Source organism: Cryptomeria japonica, chromosome 2 (genome assembly GCF_030272615.1).
Source record: "Cryptomeria japonica chromosome 2, Sugi_1.0, whole genome shotgun sequence".
In the NCBI taxonomy this organism is placed as follows: Eukaryota; Viridiplantae; Streptophyta; class Pinopsida; order Cupressales; family Cupressaceae; genus Cryptomeria; species Cryptomeria japonica.
In genome coordinates, this window is record NC_081406.1 from 308,670,812 (window position 1) to 308,688,006 (window position 17,195).

Sequence of the window (17,195 nt, forward strand, 5' to 3'; positions counted from 1 at the left end):
ACATCCTCCACCCAGTATTCCAACGGCAACCCTGGCAACCTTACCCAAACCATGTACTACATGTGTATTTTGTAGTAATATTATTCTAGATTTTGGCATTAAGAATGAGTCTTATGTTGACATAGTAAGAATGAATGAAATAGTTTTATTCATTTGAACAAGTAGATCAGTTTACTTATATATGATCTAAGTTTGTGAGATTTTTCCAAGATCAAGAGCTCAATGAAAAGTACAATGGAGAGACAAAATATAGGATAAGAATAAACTATAGTCTCATCAATAGATAAATGATCAAATTGTTGCATACAATGAATTATATGAGCCTACTTATATAGGCAAGGCTATATGGATATGTGAGCACACAAACATGACATGTGGCTCAATAAGAAACAAGGGTAGGTAGGAGAAACAATATAATATTCCACATGATTTGGATCACCCATCGCATATAGAATATAACAACAGGATAAGACCACAAAAGGTGGAAATTCTCCTACACACAGTATCCCAATGTGGCACAAACACCCAAGTTTCTCATACCCAAACTACTATGAAATGCATTTTCCTAAGTAAACTTAAGTAAAGTGTAATTATATCCAAGATGAATAATTAATTACACCAACACCCCCCTTTAAGTGCAACTTAGGGGAATGCACTTAAGTCTACAATGAAACTAAGCAATGCAAGATGGGTATTAGCTACAAGGCCATGTTAGGTACCCATGTACAAATGCAAATGCACACAAATCAATGCAATGAAATCTCTCATAAAGTGTGTAAAGAGAGAAAAACCCAATGGGAAAAAACCCTCCCCCATAAAAGAGAGATGAAAACTATACAAGAGAACTCTTAAAGAAGTATGTGAAGAACAAATCCCCATGTGAGGAAAAAATCCCCCCATATGAGAGAAGAAGAGAAGCTAGGTAGCCCCCCCTCAATAAAGAATATTCACCAATGGTAGAAGCTTGAGAATGAATAAAGAAACTGCTCCATGAATATCGAACAACGTTCCTCCTATTAGGAAGAAACAAAACCAAAGGTGTATCCATGAAGTCTTGTCAATAATGGAGGGAATATGTAGAAAAAAAACTCATGATGAATGAAGTCTCTAAAAATTTCTCAAGTGACCCCATGTCGATGCTGAAAGATACCTCTTCCAAAGGTGGTGAACTACTCCACACTACTGAAAAAGGTACTCCAAGATCTAGTGGAGATGAATGTAGAACAATAGCCAAAGACTCACATGTTTCCTCTATGGATAAAGAGACCTCCTCTAACTATTGTACAAAAGTATCCACAATCATGCCAACCTTGAAAGAATGATTATGTAGAGAGTGAACAAGAGGGCCAGAGTGTTACCTCTCAACAATTGAAGAAGGATCATCTTTATCAAAGAGAAGATGAATATAATCAATGATGTCTCCCAAATTGACAATGTAGGACTCCATAAACAAACCTGCAACGTCCATCAAGTAGTCATCCCAATGAACTGAAGCTGGGAGACAAGATATATCCTGGTGCACTGAATCAAAAGAAGGCAAAATTGTCAGACTAGCTACATCACCAGGTGCAATAGGTGATGTGATATCAATAGGAGGAGATGAACACAAGGCTCAAGAACGAGGTCACATGTGAGAATCCTCAAGTTCAAGTACCCAAAGTTCTCCTCAAAATCAAAATCATCATGTGAAGAATCATCATATGTGAAATTATCCTCATCAACAAAATCTGAAAAGGAATATAACCAAGCTGCATGATCAACCACCCCAGTCGCAATGATAACTCTAGTCTCCAAGTCTCTCATGAAAATTGACTCAGGTGTGAATTCCACAATTCTCTTTGTTGCCATCATTGAATTCAAGTGTGAATTCAGGTATTGACTCAGGTGTGAATTGCACAATTCTCTTTGTTTCCACAAGTCTCTAATGAAATCTTCTTTCCATGTGTGATTTGATAGATGGAAAGAAGATTTTTTGTCAAGTGGGGTACAGACAACACATCATAGTTCCTTTCTCAATCACATCCATGTATGTATGATTGCCCATCAACATATTTGGCATGGTGCAAGGCTCAAATGTAGAAAACATAGAGCACAAAGATGCCATATGATGAGAAGCCCCTGAATCTAGAAGCCATCTCCCTGAATCATGACTTGTAATAGCACAGAGAGATTTTCCTTTTCTTGTCCCAAAAGAGTGAGTCTTCCCACTTGTAGAAGCCATGAATGCTTGCCCTTTCTCTTTTGATTGTGAGCAAGTATAAGGTGATGAATCCTCCTTCTTGTAGGTATTAGGCAAATCAATGTTGTGCTTTTTGAGGATGTGTGTAAGCTCATCAATCTTCTTAGAATGGCAATGACACTCCTCATGACCAACCTTTTTACAATAGGCACAAGTAGGTCTCTCCTTCTTTGGTGAATTGTCCTTCTTGGAAGAGGATGAATCTCCTTGGTGTAGAGAAGGTGGTGCTTTGTCCTTAGGCTTTGATTGTCATTTCTTCTTGTTTGAGTTGTCCTTTCCTTGATTTTCTTTGTTCCCTTTATTTGCCACTAATGCTTGAGACTTAGAAGCCTTAAGAATGCCCATGCTTATCAACTTAGTTTCTTCCATCATCAAAATTTCGGTGAAAGCATCAAATGTAGGCACTGTGTAGCTTGAACCCATTGTCATCCTTTGGGTTTGGAAAGTAGAAACAAATGTTTCATATTATTGTGGAATCTTTCCCATCAAATTGAAGATAAATTGAGTATCCTTCTTATCAATGCCACAATCCTTGAGTTGTACCATCAACTCTTTTGCCTTGGTGATGTAATCTTGTAATGTATCAAATTTCTTGGGATCTAACGCGGTGAGATCACTATCAATTTGATATCCCCTAATCTCATCAACTTGACCATACAAGTCTTCAAACTTTTTCCAAGCATCCTTTATTAGGGTACAATTAGCAATATGAAAGATGAGATCCTTTGATACATACTTTCTTAAGGTACCGATTGCCATGACATTCTTAGTGACCCAATCCAAGTGAGAAACATGATTAACAATAATTCCATCAATACAATGAGTTAGTCCTTTTTCCATAAGTTTACTCCATGCATCAATTTTCCAAGTAGCATAATTATGAGGAGTTAAGAGAGGAAGATTAGGAGAACCCATAGCAGAAAAAGAAAAGAACACAAGAGAACAAAAGAACAAGAGACACCCCCAAAATCACTTAATGAAAGTAACCCCTCCAAAATGATGATTTTGGCACTTTATATGTAGTGTGTGTACAATACGCCACTTGCAAACAATGGCAAGGTGGCCTTCTGATTTTTTTGTACAACTGCCCCAATAGGCTTAGAACTATAATGCAAAAGACTAAAAAGATAGATCCATGTAATACAATACAAGTGCCAAATTGGCCAAAAAGGACCATATGATGAAAGTACAATTTATACTCAAAACCACTGAAAATTGATAGCATATTATGAAAGTAGAGGAAAAATGATGCACTTTCAAAAAAATAGCACCTGAAAAGGAGTTCGTATGAGCCCAAACGGAGTCCCGGAAGTTGCAGAAATGGGGATTAGACAGGTAAAGTCACCAAAAAATGTGATTTCTGAAATATCTGTCCACATGTGTCAACCATGTGGAAGGATGAGGTGGCTTTTCGGTGACCTAATCACTATTTGTCGGGCCACACGTGGTGTTAAATACTATGTGGCAGTGGAAGGACAACTGCATGGCACTGCAGAAGTCTGTGTGGTGGTTGCATGGCCCTCGGAGCAGCCAGAGTAGGTGGGCATCAAATGGCTGAAGGTTTCCTAGGAGAACTCTGATAGGTGATCAGGCACAGTGGGAGGATGCTGACGGCGGTTGGGAAAGCGGAGTGCAGGCAATGGTTGCTGAAAGAATTGTCAGAGCTGGGGGAGTGGTGATCTGCGGGCCAGTGGTGAGAAAACCAGAGGGGGCAATGCCAGAGGGAGTAGTATCGATCAAAGTGGTCGGTGAGTCATAGACAGAGGTGTAGGGAGGAGCCTACCAAAAGATTAAAGCAGGGTACAGTGTCAGGGGGGATTAAACCCCCGTAAAATATATTTTGATTTTTGATAATAAAAATAAACTTTTACAATAATATTTAAAAAAGATTCGAATAATAATATGAAATTTTGAAAAAAATTCCACAGAAAAAATAAAAAATATATTTTTAATTTTTTTTTTGCAAAATCGTACCGTACTGCCCTAATTGGGCAAAAATTTTCCTCCAAGCCCGAAATTGACTTTTCACCAAATAGAGAAGAATTTATATTCAACATTCATGGAAACGGCCAACCGGACACGATGGCGAGGTCGGATCTTGTCTAGGACGCCTCTAAAAAATGTTGCTCCTCAGATCTACCTCTTGATGCTGCAATAAAATATCTCCAAGACAAATCAATGACGCTCTAATGGCTCTGATACCATGTGAGATTTTTCCAATATCAAGAGCTCAATGAAAAGTACAATAGAGAGAAACAAAATATAGGATAAGAATAAACTATATTCTCATCAATAGATAAATGATCAAATTGTTGCATACAATGAATATGAGCCTGCTTATATAGGCAAGGCTACATGGATATGTGGGCACACAAACATGAAATGTGGCTCAATGAGAAACAAGGGTAAGTACGGATAAGTAGGGGTACGTAGGAGAAACAATATAATATTCCACATGAGGTGGATCACCCACTGAATGTGGAATGTAACAACAAGATAAGACCACAAAAGGTGGAAATTCTCCTACACACACTATCCCAATATGGCATAACCACCCAAGTGTCTCATACCCAAACTACTATGAAATGCATTATGCTAGGTAAACTTAAGTAAAGTGTAATTATATCCAAGATGAATAATTAATTACACCAACAAAGTTAATCATCAAACAGTCAATTTAATAATTTTATACATCATTTGTGTAAAAAATACTAAATATTCATCATATTTCAATCCACAAGAATAACCCAAATATAAGATCACTTCCTCCAAAAGAAGTCTTTATAAATGTAAAATATAAAAAAAAATTATACAATAATGTAACTATTTTTATTACCTGAATACTATACTATTACATCTGTGTATGGTCATCAAATCTGCACTAGTTAAGCCAGGGGATGGGCTTACAACCCGAACATCAATTGTAGTCACATGTGTATTCATAAATAAGAGTTGAGCACCTTAAATTCCACCATTATAGTTGAACTTTATATCATCTACTTTGATTCCATGACAAGCCACACTTTGGTTGCATTATAAAGAAACTGTAACATTTGTAGTCTATGTACTAGTTATATTCTTGTATAGCACATTACTAATCTACACACCCAAGTTCCCCTCAAAATATATAACAACAAAACAAATTAAATTACTGCTATCATTAACTACAACTATTGAGGCTTATTTTGTAGTAACATTAGCTAATATATGCCTTTGTAGAAATTTCCTATGGAGAATAATATTGATCCACTATAATTGGATTTTTTATGTTGTTAAATTTTACATTTTGGAACATTATACCAATGTCAAAACCACTTCCTCTTTGCCAGGACTAGATCCTTACTCCATTTTGTATGTTATAAAAATAAGATCCACTTACTATCATGTTATTTTCAACAACAAGGGTATTATCATGACCAAGACTTCCAACACTTCATTACACACAACACAAAGCAAAAATTCTTTCAATATCCAACATTGATTTCCAACATATTAGTTTTTTGCAAATACATATACTATAATGACCTAATTTTGTGCCCTATCCCACATGTAACCTCTTGAATGGAAACATTGAAGGATCCTACTCCAATACAGATACATTTGTCTCCTGAAAAGAAAAAGTGAACTTACGCTATTAATAATTCCTTTAACCAATAAATATTTTATTAAAATTAAATTGATTCCTAAATAATATGTTTGGATGCATGAGTTAACAAAAGTCACCGGTTCAAGCAATGATGTTTCTAATTTTAACATTCAAAGATTGTCCCACATGAATTGCTTCATTATTGAGACTATACCCTAAAGCCTTAATAGTCACACCTTCAAACTCAACATAATTTAATTACCTAAAACTTTTCTCTCAAGTTAAATATATTTTTAAATAAATTATTTAATTTCCATACCTCAAATAATTAAAATTAATATCTTATTGATTCCCTCTATGATTTTACACCCTACCTTATCCTTTGACCTCATTAATCCATGTGGACAATAGTACAACCCTCTCTCAAGTGTTCTCATCCATTAATATTTAGATAATTAATCTCCACAATTGATCAAATGTGATCTAAGCCATATAAATAAAACCTTCGCTCATTCATTTCTCCCTAGACCTAGCACTTTTTATCACCTACACTATTGTCAAATTATCAAGCATCCATCAAGCATTCTCATTATCAAGGACTAGCACTATCATTATCAAGCATCAAGATTTCATACTATCATGATGATATCAGATTTTTTGATGAGGTAAAATAGGTTTTGAGGGGACTAAAAAATAAATAAATTACAATCTTGTTGTAGAGAGTTTATGCATTTAAGACAACTATCTTTGTAGGAGAGGATAAGCTTGCAAACTCTTTTATTGTATTATAAAATAATTATAATTTTTTTATTATAAACCAAGTTATTTCTTATGTATTCAATAGAAAAATTAAATTAGTCCTCCATCTCATATATGATCTCTCTAACTATCTTGATCAAATGGTGTTCCTCCTTTTAAAGAGGTAATTTATCTTCCAATAATTACTCCATTTCTTTGGGTGTCTTCGAGATTCTTATTTTGATATATTATTATTACTCCCCCTTTACAATCTACGGTACTTAGGAATGGTCTTTAAAAAGAATGACGATACAAATAGTTTCTTCATGTGTCATTTAAATCGACTTACCAAAGAACTTGTTGAACTTTGATACTAAATGATATGTAATCTATCAAAAATTATCTAGAGATAAGAAAATTAAATATTTTTAAATGTATCATTTTACATGGATTTTAAAAGTAAAGTAGAAATCAAGAGGATCAATTGAGAGTTATAGTCAAATATTTTGTTTTAGAAAAAAAAAAAACCCCATCAGGGATGAAGAATACAATCGGTAGCAATAATTTTTCTCTACCCTAGAGCATATTTATTATAATATACAAGTACAAAGTGTTTTACATCATTTATAAAGATTATCCCTAATAATTTTAGTTCTAAGATATAAACCAATTCAATTTACTCCCCTTTTCCCATGGACTCTATCAGTTTGTATAAAGTGTTGGAGCACTCCCCTTATATGTAAGAAACCCTATACATAAAAATGTAAGAGATAAGTTCATTGAAATTATTTTATCTATTCTTACTTTTCCAATTGAGATAAAACGTATTGTGACACTTTTGGATATCACTCTTATCAATAATTTTCACCCCCCATCCTATAAAAGCCTTCAATTTTGTATATGGAATTGAAACTAGGTATATCCTATTTTTAAGTTTTCATAGGAACATGATTATGTGACCATATACAATTGTTGATGCTCTATAGAGATGATTCTTCATCCCTATAACATGTTGAAGTATCTCTCCACTAAAAAATGATCTTTAACGGTAGATTCAACATATATTAGTTATATTCAATAGCATCGTATCATATACTTTTACCACTTGTTCTCCAATTAGTTACTTTATCATTGTCTTTCACTTTTTAGGAATTAGTGGATATATAGATGGTAATATGCCATGTGAAATATAATGGTATTAAAATAAATGCAAATTTTACTTAGGATTCTTTCCTCTTATTTTAGAGAAATGTTTCTTACATGGTAAGTACAAATGACTAAAGAAATCCTAAATAGCATGTATATGCATGAATACGATTAAAGCATACTACTAAAAACAAGCTACATCTTGAATCACAAAGGCAATGATAGCTTAAGTTGTCAAGTGCCACTCATAAGAATTTTTAGAAGTGCTTGTTATTTTAATAGTCCATTATATATATTTATTAAATTGGTAAATAGGTATTACAAATTTTAATGATTTAATGGTCTTTCTGTGTAATTTTCTAAGCTCTAGGTGAATCTTTTGTAACATTAATTGTCCAAACTAGTCAAGTACTATTCATAAGACCACTTCCTTTGGTTTCTATTTTTTGATTATGAGTAGAACATATTGATAAGTTTCGGGTAGTAATTTTTTTATAATTATGATAATAAAATAGAATTTTAAAGTAAAGTTAATATTACATTTAAAATCTCACCCAAAGAGATCAATCTATAAACATCAAATTAATCAAAATATTATTGCAACATTGACTTAAACTTAACCCTACTACAACATTTATGGAATAATTATATGATACAGAAAAAGGATATTACTTTTGAAATCTCAATTAAGGAGACTCAATCTATAAACAAAAAATTAATCAAAATATAAACACAACATTGACTTGACCTTAACCCTACTATAGTATTGCATAAAGATTAAAGTGGCATTGATGTTCTTGGGAATGATTTTCATTTGAAAACAATGACACTTTAAAATAGTCTACTTGAGGACAAAAAAAGTTGAAATATTATATTACAAAAATTTTTTTACCTACTGTTGTAATGTGTAATTTCTCTTTCTTAATTGTTAAGATGAATTGAGAAAGATAATATCAAACACAATATTCTAGAATTTCGAAGGGATAAGGATAAAAGAGACCAATATTAAATATTTGTTATGTTTGCCTAGGTTCTACAATCGTCTTTGTTTAATCTCTAAGACCTCTATATAAAGAAGTATCATGTATTGGATTGTCATCAAGTGGTTAATTGATCAAGTGTTTAGCAGATGAATGTGTATGTGATCATGTAATCATGTATTGGAGAGTGAGTTGAATGTTGTAGCATTCCAACATTTGTAACATTTTTATGAAGAAACTAATGGATGAAGTGTCGTAGCATACATAGGAAATTGGTATGATTTTGTGTTTGATTTGTCAATATATATTACCTAAATACTATACTATTACATCTATGTATAGTCATCAAATCTACACTAGTTAAGCCAGGGGATGGGCTTACAACCCGAACATCAGTTGTAGTCACATGTATATTCATAAATAAGAGTTGAGCACCTTGTTTTCCACCATTATAGTTCAACTTTATATCATCTACTTCGATTCCTTGACAAGCCACACTTTGGTTCCATTATAAAGCAACTGCAACATTTGTAGTTTATGTACTAGTTATATTCTTGTATAGCACATTACTAATCTACACACCAAAGTTCCCCTTGAAATATATAACAACAAAACACATTAAATTACCACTATCATTAACTACAACTATTGAGGCTTATTTTGTAGTAAAATTAGCTAATATATGCCTTTGTAGAAATTTCCTATGGAGAATAATATTGATCCACTATAATTGGATTTTTTATGTTGTCAACTTTTACATTTTGGAACATTATACCAATGTCAAAGCCACTTCCTCCTTGCCAGGTCTAGATCCTTACTCCATTTTGTATGTTATAAAAATAAGATCCACTTATTGTTATCTTATTTACAACGGCAAGGGCATTATCATGACCAAGACTTCCAACACTTCATTACACACAACACAAAGCAAATATTCTTTCAATATCCAGCATTGATTTCCAACATATTAGTGTTTTGCAAATACATATACTATTATGACCTAATTTTGTGCCCTATCCCACATGTAACCTCTTGAATGGAAACATTGAAGGAACCTACTCAAATAGAGATACATTTGTCTCTTGAAAATAAAAATTAAACTTACGTTATTAATAATTCCTTTAACCAATAAATATTTTTTTAAAATTAACTTGATTCATAAATAATATGTTTTGATGCATGAGTTAACAAAAGTCACTGGTTCCAGAAATGATGTTTCTAATTTTAACATTCAAATACTGTCCCACATAAATTCCAAGAGTATTTAGACTGTCACTTGGAGCCTTAATAGTCACACCTTCAAACTCAACATTATTTAATTACCTAAAACTTTTCTCTCAAGTTAAATATATTTTTAAATAAATTATTTAATTATCCATACCTCAAATATATAAAATTAATATTTGATTGATTCCCTCTATGCTTTTACACCCTATCTTATGCTTTGACCTCATTAATCCATGTGGACAATAGTCCAACCCTCTCTCAAGTTTTCTCATCCATTAATATTTAGATAATTAATCTCCACCACTGATCAAGTGTGATCTAAGGCATATAAATAAGAGTTTTGCTCATTCATTTCTCCCTAGACCTAGCACTTTTGAGCACCTAAACTATGGTCAAATTATCAAGCATCTATCAAGAATTCTCATTATCAAGTACTATTCATAAGACCACTTCCTTTGGTTTCTATTTTTAGATTATGAGTAGAATATATTGATAAGTTTTGGGTAACATGATTTCGTAATTAATTTTTTTATAATTATGATAATAAAATAGAATTTTAAAGTAAAGTTAATATTACATTTAAAATCTCACTCAAAGAGATCAATCTGTAAACATCAAATTAATCAAAATATTATTGCAAAATTGACTTAAACTTAACCCTACTACAATATTTATGGAATAATTATATGATACAGAAAAAAAATATTACATTTGAAATCTCAATTAAGGAGACTCAATCTATAAACAAAAAATTAATCAAAATATAAACACAACATTTACTTGACCTTAACCCTACTACAATATTACGTAAACATTAAAGCGACATTGATGTTCTTGGGAATGATTTTCGTTTGAAAACAATGACACTTTAAAATAGTCTACTTGAGGATTAAAAAAAGTTGAAATATTATATTACAAAAATATTTTTACCTACTGTTGTAATGTGCAATTTCTCTTGCTTAATTGTTAAGATGAATTGAGAAAGATAATATCAAATACAATGTTCTAGAATTGCCAAGGGATAGTGATAAAAGAGACCAATATTAAATATTTGTTATGTTTGCCTAGGTTTTAGAATTGTCTTTGTTTAATCTCTAAGACCTCTATATAAAGAAGTATCATGTATTGGATTGTCATCAGGTGGTTAATTGATCAAGTGTTTAGCAGATGAATGTGTATGTGATCATGTAATCATGTATTGGAGAGTGAGTTGAATGTTGTAGCATTCCAACATTTGGAATGTTTTTATGAAGAAAGTAATGGATGAAGTGTCGTAGCATACAGAGGAACTTGGTATGATTTTGTGTTTGATTTGTCAATATATTTGTGTATGTTGTTTGTAAACATGTCCATCCATCCCCTCAACTACAATTAATGTTCATTTCTTGTAATTTGATTTTCATATGGATCTAGACACTCTTGTAGGAATGGTATGTATTACATGTATGTATTTTGTAAGAATATTAATCTAGTTTTTAGCATTAAGAATGAATCTCATCTTGATGAATGAAATAGTTTCATTCATGTAAACAAGTAGATCAGATTACTTAAATATGATATAATTTAATGGTCAAACAGCAAATAATAACTGTATACCAAATCTACATAAAAAAAACTGTAAATATTCATCTTATTTCAATCCACAAAAATAACCCAAATTGAAGATCAATTCCTCCAAAATAAAACTTTATTAATGTAGAATGTGAAAAAAATGTATAAAATAATGTAATTGTTGCTAAAATACCTAAATACTATTCTATTACATCCGTGTATGATCATCGACTCTACACTAGCTAAGGCAGGGACGTGGGCTTACAGCCCCAGCATCACTTGTAGTGACATGTGCATTCATACATAAGAATTGAGCACCTTTTGTTGAACCATTATAGCTCAACTTTATATCATCTACTTTGATTCCTTGACAAGGCACAGTTTCACTGCATTTAAAAGAAATTGCAGCATTTGCAGCCGATGTCCCAGTTATGTTCTTGTATAGCACATTACTGATCTTCACGCCGGAATTTCCCTGAAAATATATAACAACAACAGCATACATAAAATTACTGCTATTATTAACTACAATATTGAGGCTTATTTTGTAGTAACATCAGATAATATTTACCTGTGTAGAAATTCCATATGGAGAATAAAACTGGTCAATTATAATGGGATTTTGTACGTTGTTCATTATTACATTTTGGAATGTTATACCAGTTGCAAAACCATTCCCTCCCTGCCAGGTTTTGATCCTCACTCCATTTTGTGTGTTATACAAAGAAGCTCCACTTACTGTTATGTTCTTAACAGCAGCAAGTGTGTTATCTTCACCAAGACTTCCAATGCTGCATTACACACAACACAAAGCAAAAATTCTTTCACTATCCAGCATTGATTTCAAACATATCAATTTTTGCAAATATATATATAAATATATACTCTACCTGATTCCATGCCCTGGGCCACATGTAACCCCTTCAATGGCAACATTAGAGGATCCTGGTCCAATAGAGATACAGTCGTCTCCTGAAAATAAATAGTGAAGTTACTTTATTGAGAATTCCTTCAACAAATAAATATTTGGTTCCTAAATAATATGAGCTAGAAATCATTCGTCGTATGAGTTAAGAAAAGTCACCTGTTCCTACAAGGATGTTTCTAATTTCAACATTGGAAGATTGTCCCACATGAATTCCATCAGTATTGGGACTGTCACCCGGAGCCTTAATAGTCACACCTTCAACCACAACATTACTGCAGGTATCGAAGTTTACATGAAACTGCTTGCTGTTGATTGAAGTGATCTTTCTTACTATGGTATTCGTTGTCCCTGTAAATCTCAATGTCTGTTTTTCAAAGAAAACAGATTCATTAGATACTACAAATTCCTATAATTTGATAACAGATTCATTAGATACTACAAATTCTTATAATTTAATTTGTTCCAAATGAGGTAGTGTCGATTTTTTAAACTATCAGTACTAGCTACAAGAGAGGTAGAAGTAGTACCGTGGGTCCAATCTGGTTTGTCTTCTGCTCATGCAAAATATATAAATCATAGTCAGCCAAAGAAAATGACATATTAAAGATTAATTTAAAAGACAGGGAAACGTAAGAATCCTTGGGCAAATAGAATAACACATACTACCATTAGTTTTTATTATTAATCTGTAATAGTTTTGTGAATTGGGATATCGAAAATTCATCATGAATTAATTGAATTCCTATCGTTTATACCTTTGCATTCATCTCTGTCCACCAAGAAGCTCCTCGTCCATCTAAAATTCCTCTACCTTCAACTGTTAAGCCAATCACATTCATGAAATGCAGCCAATAATTTTTGCTCTGTTCACTCCACAAGCTATTATCTGTTGGAGCAATAAGCTTCCCAGTTACCTGCTCAGAACTAGAGCACATCAGGAATAGTATCTACGGTTTTTGTTGTAAAGATTTTGGTGCTGTTTTTTTCAGTCAATAGAAATCTATGAATTTCTTCAGAATTAGATACTTCACCTGCATTGTCATATGGGCATTTCGACATGGCCCCTGAAAGATAACTGGATTGATCAGAAATGTCATCTTTGGTACATATACAACTGGCAATCCAGTTGAAGAACAGGCAGCATGCCAAGCTGCTAGGAAGGCCTACATTTCACAAAACAGAAATTAAAAAAAGAAAAGGAAAATTTCATCAACTTTATTCATTTGAAACCTTCCACCTACCGAGCTATCATCTCTTTGTCCGTCAGCTTTTGCACCATAGCTAAGAACATTAAATATTTTATGTCTGCCCAAGAGTCTGACAGAACATACACCGGGCATACCAGATGAGAACACAAGAAGAATAAGCACAAGCACAAACATGAACGTATTCAGCGTCATGCTTTTCAGTATAATACAAGAAAACCTGAAAGCACTAAACTTTGAATGAGAATGAATATTAAGTTGGAAAGAGAGGGATATTGATGACGAATTCAGTAGTTAGTGTAACTTAAATAGATGTGGAAACGTAAGATATAACATTTAGGAGCAATCTACAATAACAAAATTATTGCTGTGAGCAATTTAGGCAAATTAGTCTGCGCCCCAATGGAATAGTTGCTTTAGAAAGAAGGACCAACAATTAAATGCATGCATTTGTGGCTCAATTCCACGATTAGGATTATCTGACAGTACACTGTCATATACCAAAACATAATTTATGTACCCAGTCAGGGAAAACATTTCTGGTCTTGGATTTGTCATATTAAAGCATGATTTTTAAACATTTTCCCCATTTCTTAAGGAGTAAAGTTTCGCATTCAGGCTTCTGGTTCAAGCTACAAGTTAACGCCTATGTTTCAGTGAGGGTGAATACTTGAGTTTTTGAGTTTATCTACAAGTTCCCGTGAGAAAGCAACGAATTGCAGAGTTTGGACGAGGGAAAACGATGATATATATTTTGATTGACAGAGAATAAGATGTACCTTTCGCCAGCCGTCTTTTTTATTAGCAAAGAATAAGATATCCCATAGCCGTCTTTTCCATTGACTGAGTATAAGAATAAGATATACCTTAGCCGTCAACGCCTCAAACATCAAAATTTTTAGCTATTCCAACACATGTTTCACAATGATGGAAATTCGTGTTTTACGCCTTGTTTCAACTAATGTACTTTTTTTTCTCCTTTGAAATTAAGGAATTTATAAAAGATGTTGTAACTAGGTGTAGACATCCATAACCCTACACATTTCTTGAGAATTGAGACTCTGAATATGAAAATAAGGGGATTATATTTTGTTGCTAGTATTAATATTATTTTAGTAATTTAGTAATGATTATAAGGATTATATTGTGTTGCTATTATTAATATTATTTAATTAATGATTATATTTTGTTGAAGTATACGGATGTTCAAAAATTGAGTCAAATACATAGATTAAATTACTCCAATAAGAATCGAAATGTTGTCCTCGGGCCAATGTGTAATCTATTGTAAAGAACTCTAGTACGAGGCTTCTATAAGATAAACCTTGTAATATATCAAGTAGCTACATTTATAACAAAGCAGTACTTTTACCGTTGAGATTCTATGAAAGTTTACTATGAATCCATTCATGATTGCCTGTAATTCTTACAACAATCATAAATGAATCCACGACCAACATGTAACCTGTAATTTTATTTATATGAATCCATAGTCAACATACAACTAGAAACTTTTATTTATGTTATTTAAAAATGAGAGAATATGGATAGTTAAGTATATCCGTATGGTTATGCCTTCAAATACAAAAAAAAAGGGGGATTAGTTACCTATTGCATGTAAAAAGTAATGCGTATAACTCTTACAATATAAGCACTTTGCCTACCTATATAGATTTACTAGAACATCTTGAAGTGTAGTGGTTGTTTATTCATAAAAACTAAACAATTTGAGATATATTACAAATTTAACCACGACAAAATAAGTAGTAAATTATTTGCGCAATGATGTTTTATTTTAGATGGGTATATTTTGCAAAAATTGTATGTACGAAAAGGTGCTAAGCGGCCTTTATGTTCAACTAGAGTAAAAGAAGTGTTTTAGCCAATTCCATCAAATCAAATAATTAGAGTTATGAACTGTTTGAATTAATTTAAGTCACTTCATGTATGTAAGGACATATATATTGATGTTTGTTTCTTGTAGGCATTATATAGGTTGCATAATGTCAGGCACACCATAAAGGCATATGTTTCAATTATGTCAGCCCAAATTAGCTTGACTTTCCATGGTGGGTTGAGCTCCTCTTTTCTAGTGGCATGGGGAAGCTTATATTTAGATGGTAGGGTAGAATTCCTTCCAATGATGCTCTCTATCAAGAAGTGAAGAAGAGGAACAAAAAGAGATTTATTTGTGTAAAGTTTTATTAATACAAGTATTAATGTATTTGTATTATGTGAAATAAATAATTTTGAGAAGAGTATGTGATGTTTATTATGTTGAATCTCATTATCAATTGTTAAATAATATCTCTTGTGTTGATGTGATAAAACATGATAGACACACACGTGTTGATATCATATATTATCATTGATTATTGTATAATCAAAGTCAAGACAATACATGTATACAAAATTTTTGTGTTAATCTCAAATTTGTAATGATATTATGGCCTTAATATATGTGTATTGTTATGGTTGTTGTTGCAACCGTATTTATTTGATTCACATATTTTGAAGGTAGGATTTGTGAATGCTAAATTAGATCATTGTGTTAATTATGCATAGACAGGTGATTTCTTATTGTTATTATTTCGTATAATTATGGCATATTATTAAGTCATAATATTAAGAAGATGGTTATGGTTTTTTAAATAACTCTCAATGTAATATGATATGAAAGATTCACATGGTGGTAACTTTATTATAGGAATGAATATATCATGAGGGGTCGATTTAACCAAAAACTTTGGTTAAGTTAAATGAAATATATTAAATCTATTTTTGCAGACTTAAGATGTAGGATTAAAAACTAGTAAGTGTTCTTATTTATGTGATAACATCGATTTTAGTTGGGAAGTCCCACCTAACACTTAATGAGATTAAAGATGTCAACCATCTTGGAATAATCAAGAACCCATAATGAAGTTGTGCGTACTTCAAAGGATTGACCGAGAAACATACCTTCCACAAGATAATGTTGCAACATGAGCTTGCATGAACATGAGATTGAATTGATATAAAAATGATTCATTGATATGGTCCAATGTAGTTCAATGAGTCTTTCTTATATAGCCAAGTTGATGAGGTAGGATTCCAACTACCCTTGATACAAATATTAAATTCATAATGTATAATAATAAATGCCTAAGGAAAATATTAAATAATGAGTTATTACTCGTATCCTCTAGAATCTTATCTAGAATAACTAGCATGATCCTATGAGGAATATTGGATATTAAGTTACGTAAAGCAACTTTTTGATAACTAACTTATGCCAACTAAGCCTAAGTAAGCTTAACATGTAAATGAAATTTCAAGACAACTAATTGTCATGTATGCCTAAGTAAGCTTAATACATGAATAGATTATAGCTAAGAACTAGTCAGGATAAAACCATATTCACCCCAACAAATTATATTCCTAATGCAAGTGCACTTTGTTTATTTTAGATTAATACAATGAATCTATTCTTTATTGGTGGATTTTTCCTCTAAAGGTTTTTATAGAGTGTAGATTATGTTTTTATGCTATTACTGTTATCATATAGGTTTGCACCCTTACCAAGTTACTAACTGAGTAACTGACGAAACATGTG

At 32.3% G+C, this 17,195-nt stretch overlaps 1 protein-coding gene across 1 annotated transcript; it reads right to left on the minus strand.

Annotated features, from left to right (window-relative positions):
• Positions 1-3,826: 3,826 nt before the first annotated feature.
• LOC131075408 (exopolygalacturonase-like) lies at positions 3,827-13,795 on the minus strand. Its single transcript, XM_059214438.1, has 8 exons — positions 13,637-13,795; positions 13,427-13,558; positions 13,151-13,309; positions 12,552-12,759; positions 12,358-12,439; positions 12,039-12,258; positions 11,733-11,942; positions 3,827-4,018 (listed from the first exon to the last, which is right to left on the minus strand). The coding sequence occupies exons 1-8, from the start codon at positions 13,793-13,795 to the stop codon at positions 3,827-3,829; spliced, it is 1,362 nt and encodes a 453-aa protein (XP_059070421.1).
• Between the last annotated feature and the right edge of the window lie 3,400 nt (positions 13,796-17,195).

Excerpts from the sequence above, each read along its gene's own strand:
- LOC131075408 (XM_059214438.1), bottom strand. The coding sequence starts at position 13,795 with ATGACGCTGAATACGTTCATGTTTGTGCTTGTGCTTATTCTTCTTGTG. Across the intron at positions 13,559-13,636 it reads GACAAAGAGATGATAGCTCG|GCCTTCCTAGCAGCTTGGCA; the intron begins GTAGGTGGAAGG and ends TGTGAAATGTAG. Across the intron at positions 12,760-13,150 it reads GGACAGAGATGAATGCAAAG|ACATTGAGATTTACAGGGAC; the intron begins GTATAAACGATA and ends TTTGAAAAACAG.